This window comes from Poeciliopsis prolifica, unplaced genomic scaffold, assembly GCF_027474105.1.
Source record: "Poeciliopsis prolifica strain line A6 unplaced genomic scaffold, Auburn_PproV2 SCAFFOLD034, whole genome shotgun sequence".
NCBI lineage: Eukaryota > Metazoa > Chordata > Actinopteri > Cyprinodontiformes > Poeciliidae > Poeciliopsis > Poeciliopsis prolifica.
This window is the reverse complement of record NW_026562409.1, coordinates 490,001-499,983: the sequence shown is the minus strand read 5'-3', so window position 1 is coordinate 499,983 and position 9,983 is coordinate 490,001. Positions and strand designations below refer to the sequence as shown.

Below are 9,983 nucleotides of genomic sequence, written 5' to 3'. Positions count from 1 at the left end.
GCTGTTTATGGCAAGTTATTATACCACAAAATACATTTTCTCTGATTGATATTTGACTGAACACAATTACACTGAATGTATGACTTGCACTTTTGGAAAAAGCGACATTGTAAAGCAACTCTTGTGTTGAATTGGAAATATTTTTGAAAAATACACGGAATAACAAGAAATTACAGAATAAGTATTTAGGATGGACATATTTAACATTAATAATTTATGTTTGAGTTTAATAATTGGGCTGGTCTCTGGATACTACATGAAATACTGCCTCTTAAACTCATTACAATATATTATTACAGAAAGTGCGTCACATAAGTGATTTTGTTGGCTGTTGTAACTAAGATACTATGAGATAATATGTATCAATATTATTCAATACTACCTCATATACTATGATAAGAAAATAAGCTTTAATGAGGTCACTAAAGCAGTTATTTGTCATCAAAGTGGCAGAAATGGATTTCCGTACACTTCATTAGATGCACAACAGAATTTAAATTAAATGCTATTTAGCTATCAAATTAATTAGGGGTCAAAGGTTATTTTATAATAAACTCATTCATTCAAGTTTAGCTGCATATTAACACTATTATCAAACTCCAGCAATAGTTCTTTAGCACAGCGATAGTTTTGGCACAACAAGCCAACGGTGAGCTCGCTGATGCCTCCTTGTGGCGTGGAGGAGAGGACAAACCAATCTTAATTCATCATGTCAAAGATTTTACCTTCCGGTTAAAAAGCGCTCGAAATCTCAGACCAAAACGTGAGACTTTCAGGCGCTTTCCGGTTGGGCCGTTAACAATTATGAACTGATGTAACGCTTGAAGTCTCATCCCCGTCATCTGTATATCTGGTCTGTCAGAGACGGAGATTTGGCTCCCTCTGCCGGAGGCATTCTCACATTACACAGTGAATGTGACCAGGTGAGGGCGGGGAACGGAAGTAGCTGTGATGGCCGAGTGGTTAAGGCGTTGGATTTGAAATCCAATGGGGTTTCCCCGCGCAGGTTCGAACCCTGCTCGCAGCGATCCGTTGATTTAAATTACAATTGTTTTTATTCGCTTTTGGACTGACAGGCAATCTGATTTGATCTGCCTCCAAAGTCCTTGAAAATCAGAAATATAAACATCCCAAGGATAACACAGAGAGAAAGGAGATTTTAGAAATAAGATTGTATAATATCCATATAATTGATACCTAAAGATATGTCAGCTGAAATCTCATAAAGCTTTGCATGATTGACTATTTATTTGGATAAAAGTAACACAACACAATTACTCAGGCATAACAATGTCTCCTTATGTGCAGAATCTGAAAATGGTTTGGAATCCATGAATCCTTTCAATGGATCATCTCACCTGGTGTGAAAACTGTGTCTTCAGTCAGAGGTTTCTTCAAATTCACTGTAATACAGACTGCTACAGGCTATCTTCCAACAAAACCTACGTCCTTCAGTAAAACATGGTGGAGGTTCTGTCATGTATGGAACTCCATTTCAGTCATAATTTAGAGCAGGAGAGCCAAAAGTCGGTCCTGGAGGACCGATGTCCTGTTTATCTGTGCTACCTGTCAATCCATCCTACCTGTGGAAGTTTCGTTTCATGTGTTTTATTTCATTACAGATTACAGTAAGCTTAATTAATTTATAGCTGGCTTTCATTAACCTGCTGTATGTTTCTAGTTTACATGACAGGCAGTTTATAAATATATTTATAAATGGCTTTAGTTTGCCATCTGCAATGTCATCACTGTAAACAAGTTATTATTTGGCAGTTTATCAGTACAAAATATGTTGTTTTGTGGCTTTTTTGTCCCTATACTTTAAAATATTTTTGTTCAATAAAACTCTTTATAGGCCTCACTTAATATATGTTGGTAGTGATATTGTGATATTCTAGAAAAGTTGCAGTTGCGCTGCATCTGCAACTTTTCATTTTTAACGCTAGAATATTCAGATCTTCTGGTTTCATCATGATATAAATTATCCAATGCTAAGCTAACCAGAACTGCTAAGCTTCCACTTCAGTCACTCAAATAATCCAATATATTGAACATTAATAAGCCGCTGCTGTTTGTAAACATGGCGGCAGCAGTTTTAGACGGGTAGCATGGACAGATAGCTATCGATCCGTGCTACGGTAGGACAATCTGACGAGGTAGCGCAGATCGTCAGAACATCGGCTGCCTGCACGTTTTAGTCTCTCTGGTACCAAGAACCTTTCAGCAGGTCAGGGTTCTGCCTTCAACCAGGGAGACACTAAAACATGCAGGATGGGCCCTCAGGGGCCACTAAGGCTCCACTGGTTTAGAGTTTGTTACATCACAAATGCACTAAATGAACTAAACAGAAAAACTGATAAAAATCTGGTGAAAGATCCTGGAGGATCCAAATGGATCTGGATTCATGTTTTCCAGTAGAACTGTGTTTACTGGGAAATGATTTATGTCCTCCGTCAATAAAGACAGTTTAACTTCTGTCAAAGAAACAAGCAAGAAAAGACAAAATAAGTGACTAAAAATGACATTGAAAAAATAAATGAAATCTAATTTCCTTCTGCTCAGAAATACATGATATAAATGACCTAATATTTTAAATAATGTTGGAAACCTATTTAAAAACCAAAGTAAGTTCTTGTTCAATTGTTCATTGACAATAATAACAGCTGATCGGATCTCCAGCCCCGCTGATCGATCGGTTCTGATCGATCGGCTCTGATCGATCAGCGAAGCCGCCTGCGCAGCTCGGCTCCCCGCCCTCCTCTCCTCACGTCCCGTTGTCTCGCTGGAGGATGACTCGGTTGGAGGCTAGCGGCTAAGCGGCGGGTTTCTCCCCCTTGTCGTTCCGTGCTGGTCCCGTGGAGCCTCCCGTCCCGCCCGCCCGGTCCCGCCCGGTCCCGCCCGGTCCGGACCGCAGGTGCGCGCCGCCCGGAGCGGCCCGGCGCTCGGCGCGGAGATGCAGCAGCTGTTATGTAAGAGCGGAGCCGCTAACGTTAGCCCGCCGCCATGAATGACGCGCAGCAAGAAATGTCTCCGGACTTCGTCCTGATGCGGCTCGTCTCCGCCGCGGAGTACGACCGGCTGGACGAGCCCGACGACCTGATCCGGTCCGGAGGCGGCGGGTTCGGAGCGGTGAAAGCCGCGCTGGGACGCCGCGGCGGCGGGTTCGATGTGGACTCCAGCGGCCCGTCAGCAGGCCTCGGATCCGCATCCCCGCACTACAGTTCGCCGCTCCCCGGGAAGGGAGAGCTGGACGGCGGGCTGGGCTTGTCGCAGGGCCCGCCGAGCTCCGAGGCGCCGCGGTCCCCGCCGCCTGAGGACTTTGCCGCAGCGGCGCAGCGGTTCGTCGACGGTTCGGGCGGACACGGATCCAGGGCGCAGCTGATGGTGTTACAGAACCTGCTGCGGTCCGGATTGGAGCAGCCGCCGCCAGTTGGGTTCCTGCAGGAGGAACCGGAGAGACAGAAGCTGGAGCCCGGTCCAGGTTCGGGTTCTGCCAGCACAGCTGGTTCTGGAGGCGGGAAAGAGCAGAACTCTGGCTGCGTCCCGTCCCCAGAGGACAACCTGCAGTGGCACCCGGTGGTCAGACTGTCCAAAGGGCCCGACGGGCCTCAGAACCTCCAGCCGGTCCCGGCCCTGGATCCGGAGTCCATCTCCATCCTGTGCCACCGACACCAGATGGCCAAGTGGCCCCCGGGTCTGCTGGACCAGGCCCTGCGCCTGGGCCTGCTGGAGCTCAGGAGAACCTGCCCGTCCGGGGCCGACGACCCGGTTCTGGTGCTGGCCCAGAAGCTGGGTCAGCTGGGCGAGGGCAGGGAGGGAGTGGGGGGAGGAGACGGGGTGCCTCCTCCCCCTCGCTGCCCCTGTCACAGCATCCTGGCGGCGGGTCCGGTCGCCCCCGGAGACGACCCCAGCGACACCAGCGACGCTCTGCTGGTTCTGGAAGGCCTGGGGTCCGAGCAGGTCGGCGAGCTGGCGCAGGGGGGGGGCCGAAACGGCGAGGAGGAGGCCGGGAAGGGCGGCGCCGGGGGCCCGCCAGGGGGAGCCGGAACCGTGTTCGGCGCCGGAACGCTGAGCGGCCTGATGCGACAGGTCCACAGACTGGCCGAGGAGGCGGGCGTCTGCACCGAGCCGACCTGCCGCGCCGCCCCCCACCCCGCGGCGCCACAGAGCCCCCCGGCCACCCGTGCCGCCCCCCCTGACCCGGGCCCGCGGCACCGGCACCAGTCCAGGTCCCAGCCGCAGAGCCGCGCCGCCACCCCGAAGCTCGGGGTGGCGGCGGGTGGCTCCGGGGGGACCTCCTCCCCTCTGACGGTCCTGGAGGGGGGAGGCGATAGGACGCCGCGGAGGAAGTCCAGGAAGGGGGGGTCCCTGAAGGTCCGGCTCAGCAAGCTGTTCAGAACCAAGAGCTCCAGCGGCGGGTCGGGCGGCCTGCTGGACAAGCGGCCGTCGCTGGCGTCCTCCACCTCGTCGGGGGGGAGCCTGCTGGACGTGTGGGGGTCCACCTGCAGCAGCACCGACCAGGACAGGTAAGACCCCTCTGTCACCATGACGACAGCAGCCGATCTGATGTCTCCAAACAAATCGCCTTTCAGTGTCAAAGTCCTGAAATCTCAGAGTCCAGTAAAAGTACAGGAACTTCTCCAAAATATGACTTTGGTAAAAGTAAAGTCACTGATTGAAATGTTACTTGAGTTAAAGTCTTAAAGTATCTAAAACGTCTTGTACTTAAGTCTGGAAATTACTGTAACAATGGATGAACTCAAGTAATGTAATGAAAAGTAAAAAGTAAAACAAGGCAAATGCAGTTTGAATGACATTTTTTATATTTTGGTAAACTTGTTAAATACACTTAAAATACACAACCAAGTGCAGGCAAAATGAAACCTGCTAATAGATAAACCTGCAGCATCATTTAGTTAAGAACATTAGATGCTTTACCTACAAGGTTAACTTAACCTGCTTTAGATTAACTTAACCTGCTTTAAGTTAACTTAACCTCCTTTAGATTAACTTAACCTGCTTTAAGTTAACTTAACCTGCTTTAAGTTAACTTAACCTGCTTTAGATTAACTTAACCTGCTTTAAGTTAACTTAACCTGCTTTAGATTAACTTAACCTGCTTTAAGTTAACTTAACCTCCTTTAGATTAACTTAACCTGCTTTAAGTTAACTTAACCTGCTTTAGATTAACTTAACCTGCTTTAGATTAACTTAACCTGCTTTAAGTTAACTTAACCTCCTTTAGATTAACTTAACCTGCTTTAAGTTAACTTAACCTGCTTTAGATTAACTTAACCTGCTTTAAGTTAACTTAACCTCCTTTAGATTAACTTAACCTGCTTTAGATTAACTTAACCTGCTTTAAGTTAACTTAACCTCCTTTAGATTAACTTAACCTGCTTTAAGTTAACTTAACCTGCTTTAGATTAACTTAACCTGCTTTAAGTTAACTTAACCTCCTTTAGATTAACTTAACCTGCTTTAAGTTAACTTAACCTGCTTTAGATTAACTTAACCTGCTTTAAGTTAACTTAACCTCCTTTAGATTAACTTAACCTGCTTTAAGTTAACTTAACCTGCTTTAGATTAACTTAACCTGCTTTAAGTTAACTTAACCTCCTTTAGATTAACTTAACCTGCTTTAAGTTAACTTAACCTGCTTTAGATTAACTTAACCTGCTTTAAGTTAACTTAACCTGCTTTAAGTTAACTTAACCTGCTTTAAGTTAACTTAACCTGCTTTCCAACTGAACCAGCTTCTTAGTAAACCCTCCAAGACAGAAAATACAAAGTTTCTATAAGCCTCAAGTTTTCCCTTTCAGTAAGGTCAGTGCTGAAAATGAGAAAAATAAATAGTCAGTACAGAAAATGTGGCCAACATGAAGAGAAAAAGCCGTTAGGATTCCTCTACTTCACACACTATAGGTGCAACAACTGGTCATTATGCAAAAGAAAAAGAATTGGGAGGGAAATGCAGCTTATTGGCATCTGAAGAGGAGAGATTTTAGTTAACTTGGTGTTTAATGGGAGAAGGAAACAGACCTCCATGAAGCTGAACCCCATCTACTCAAATAATCCAGCAAATAGTCTGATTGGTTTGTGCTCCGTTTGTGCTATTAAAATTTTTGTTTGTGCAGCTTTGGTTTCCGAGATATTTAAAATAATTTTTTAGGTCATCCAAATATATATATTTTTTAAGATTACAATTTCTAGGAATGTGTCATGAATTTAGTGTCAGTTTGTCACAAGGCAAGAAATCTATTTCCATTAGTTTCTCAGGAGAGTTTGGATGTAAAATTTGTTGACTCTCCCTGAGTGAAACTCCGACACCTTGAGGAAGGAGGAGACCCAGAGACCGGCTGGCCCAAATTAGCGTTCGTGAATCGGATCAACCTCGAGCTAGACGCCGCTCACACCGGATATTGGAATCGCCAAAATCCAAACTGAAAATAACTTTGCTGCGTTTGTTTTAACGGCACAAACCTGCAAAATGAACCAGCCCACTTTGGTTTGTTTTGGAGCAAACTGCGGGGATGGTAACTCTGGATGGCCTAAAAAATCATTTTAATATCTCGGAAACCAAAGCTGCACAAACGAACATTTTAACGGCACAAACCTACGCAAACGGAGAACTAACCAATCAGACTGGACTTTTTGATGTAGGTGGGGAGGAGAAACCTGTGCATCCTATTGGTGGAGATGAACAAGCCCAGGCTAACAGGCTTTGTTGCAGTTGATCAGTAGGTTGATCAAAACATTTGCGTTTCTCTCTCGTTTTTTTTGTAACGAGTAACTAAACCACACATTGAAAATGTATCGGAGTAAAAGTATGAAATTAAGTTCGGAAATGTAGTGAAGTAAAGTGAAAGTTATCAAACATTTTCATACTCGAGGAAAGTATGAAGTACTCCAAAATATACTGAAGTAGTTAAGTATTTTTACTTCGTTACTATACAACACTGGTTAACGTTCCTCGAGTAACAGGTTAAAGGTTAAAGGTCAGGGCACTGAACCGGTCCGGCTTCTTGGAAGAAGGAGAGACGAGCTGTGAAGCACGGCGGTGGAACGGTGATGAACTGGGGTGGATTCTGATATCCGAGTCCAGCCGTCCTCACTGGGACCGGTTGAGTCCAGTAGTTCAGTCCCAGTCCAATCTGGGACCGGGACCCAGCGGCCGGTTTGTCCTGGTGTTTCATCAGCCTGGCGGCCACCAGGCTTTGCTCTGCCCCGCCAGGCTTTGCTCTGCCCCGCCAGGCTTTGCTCTGCCCCGCCAGGCTTTGCTCTGCCCCCAGGCTTTGCTCTGCCCCGCCAGGCTTTGCTCTGCCCCGCCAGGCTTTGCTCTGCCCCGCCAGGATGGATGTTGCTCTTCAGCAGCAACAGAAAAACGGATCAACTGGGTTTATTTCCAAATCGTGACGCCCGCTCCAAACGATAGTAACTGAACACTTTTCCATACAGAACCAGGCCGGTTCTGGTGGACTGAACTCGGCCCAACCAGCGGCCGTAGCAGGATTACTGCAGTGGTCTAGTCAAAGTCCTTTAGTTTCCACAGTGTTTTTGATGACTGGAGTTCTTTCTAAACAGCTTTTTGTTTCAGTCATCTGAGCTGCAGTTCTGAACCAACTCGGGTCCGTTTGGGTCGTTAAACCTGGAGAACCGTAGCTGTGACAGACCGGAGTTCGCCTCGTTACAGAGAACCGGGCCGGTTCTGGTTCTGGACCTTCAGGGAGTCCGGCTGCAACCTCCAGAAACTGCAGCAGGTGCTGCAGACCGGGCCTGGAGGTTCTGCTGGTTCTGCTTAGTAACAGAGCCCGGTCCAAGGTTCTGTTCATCAGAACCACCTCAGATCCGACCCGACTTCATTCGGCTCCCGCGCAACTTTCCCCTGCAGCTGTTGCCATGGCGACCAGCAGTCTCCCTGCTCAGCAGAGAGGGATGGGAAGTTGCCATGGCGACAGCATCCTTCTCTCACAGAAAGCTTGTCTCCATGGCGACAGTTTGGGGTTCCCACCAGGGGGGTTAAAGGTTAAAGTAACCATGGAGATTTCCAAGATGGCGACCCGTCGTCGGGGCGACGGCTCGGTCCCGTCGTCGGGGCGACGGCTCGGTCCGGTCCGGTCCAGTTCTCATCATGTTTGTTCTGTCTGCAGGCTGCAGGGCTCCAGGCCTCATGGTTCCTTCTCCCCGGTGCCGTTCAGTCCTGCTTTCACCGGTGAGTTCAGCGCTCGGGTGGACGGCGGCAACGTGGCGGCGGCATCCCGGGTTCTGCCCGACCCGGGTTTTCAGTGACATGTTAACGAGCCGCTGCAGCTGATTGGTTGGAGGCAGTGATGCGGTCTCCGGTTTCTGTGGGCGTGGCGGATCGCCGGGCTTTACTTGGCCAAACGTCCTTTCCGTCCAATCAGAGCACAGCTAGCAAACAACTGAATCCGCCTGAATCAATAACAGCCGATCACATCCGGCAGGCGGAGCACAAACTTAAAGCGATCAATACTGAGACGATTGAAGGTACTGCTGACTCGTCTGGATCAGTTGGTTGCGAGTTGGAGTCCAGCGGCGTGTTGCTCGTTTTCAGGTCGATTCATTCGTTTCGATTCATTGCAAACAGCTGATTTTATTGTAACATAATTATAATTACATCTTTTAACTCAAAACATGGAGGACTGCGGGTGGATCGCCATGGCAACTCAACCTCCCTGCAGCTGGGAGCTGATTGGTTCAGAGCAGCTGCGATCTGATTGGTTCAGAGCAGCTGCGATCTGATTGGTTCAGAGCAGCTGGGAGCTGATTGGTTCAGAGCAGCTGGGAGCTGATTGGTCAGATTTGAGTTCCTGCTCCACTTTTTCTCCTTTTTCAAAAGTTTCAGGATGAAATGAAACGATGAGACGTAAAGTTATCGTAACCATGGAGATGTCCATGTTCTGAGGTTGAGTCGCCATGACAACGACCCCATGAAGGTTAGATGGGTTAAACACGTTTGTGGGAACTCGGGATGAACAGCAGCTTCATCTTCATCAGCTCCTCCTCTTCATCACTCAGCTCTTCCTCTCTGCTCACTAACCCCCCCCCTCCTCTGTCCAGGTGAGACGGTCTCTCTGGTCGATGTGGACATTTCTCGCAGGGGGGGGGGCGCTCAGCACCCCCCCACGCCGCCCCCCCTCCCCGGCGGAGCCTCAGCCTGCTTGGTACTTCCTCCTCCTCCTCCTCTTTCTCCTCCTCTTCTGTCCTCTCCTCTGATCCGGTTGCTCTCGTTGTCGTACCGTCACAGATCCCTGAAACTCTTAGAAAGATTCATTTGTTCACAGTTAAGGCCTGAAATATTCAGATTTTACTACAAACAATGTGAGTCGACCTCAACCGTCTCACTTTAGTCTTGGCAGGAATATTTCATCTCTGTTGTTTTGGTCATAAATCTTCAATCTGTCCTGTGACTCGGGGCGGTTGAGGCTAATGCTAACAAGCTGCTAATGCACCTTTGCTAACCAGCCAGCGAGCTAGCTGACATTTTCCGTGTCAGTCATGTGACTGTGAGATTCATCGTCAGTTTGCTGGACGATGTTTTCAGCATCACTTCAGACTAAAGTTGAACATTTTCTTGTGTTCATTTTGGTCATGATGCAGATTTTACATTTAGTTGTGAAACATGTTAAAGACCCTGGAGCAGCAGCAACATCTGATATTTGTACCGTCTTTTGCTCCAGTTCTTCTATTTCCACGTGAATTTCAGGAAGTGATGGATGATCATAATGCTGCTGTCAGGCTCCGATTGCATAAAAATCTGGAATGTTGGAATGTCCAACCTGGAGATCCAGACGCTTCAGAACCGCTGGGCCTCCTCTCACAGCTCCTGTCTCTGTCCTGCAGATGATTTTGGGGGTCCTCCCCAGCTCCAGGGGCCGTTCACGGAGCGCAGCGCCGGGGCCTCCATGCAGTCTCTGCCCCCCCGTCCGCTGGCGTTGCACCCGACCCTGAGCACCATCCAG

At 48.1% G+C, this 9,983-nt stretch overlaps 1 protein-coding gene and 1 non-coding gene across 2 annotated transcripts in view; both read left to right on the top strand.

Moving 5' to 3' along the window:
- Positions 1-945: 945 nt before the first annotated feature.
- Positions 946-1,027, top strand: trnas-uga (transfer RNA serine (anticodon UGA)). The gene has a single exon. It is a non-coding gene; the product is annotated as a tRNA-Ser (tRNA).
- A 1,709-nt stretch (positions 1,028-2,736) lies between these two features.
- socs7 (suppressor of cytokine signaling 7) overlaps positions 2,737-9,983 on the top strand; it is a 16,495-nt gene continuing 9,248 nt past the window's right edge. Inside the window, 5 exon segments of the mRNA XM_055051836.1 lie at positions 2,737-4,526; positions 8,151-8,212; positions 9,082-9,150; positions 9,153-9,185; positions 9,865-9,983. The exon segment at positions 9,865-9,983 is cut by the window's right edge and continues 19 nt beyond it. Coding sequence (XP_054907811.1) covers positions 3,004-4,526; positions 8,151-8,212; positions 9,082-9,150; positions 9,153-9,185; positions 9,865-9,983 — 1,806 coding nt within the window. The 5' untranslated portion in view covers positions 2,737-3,003.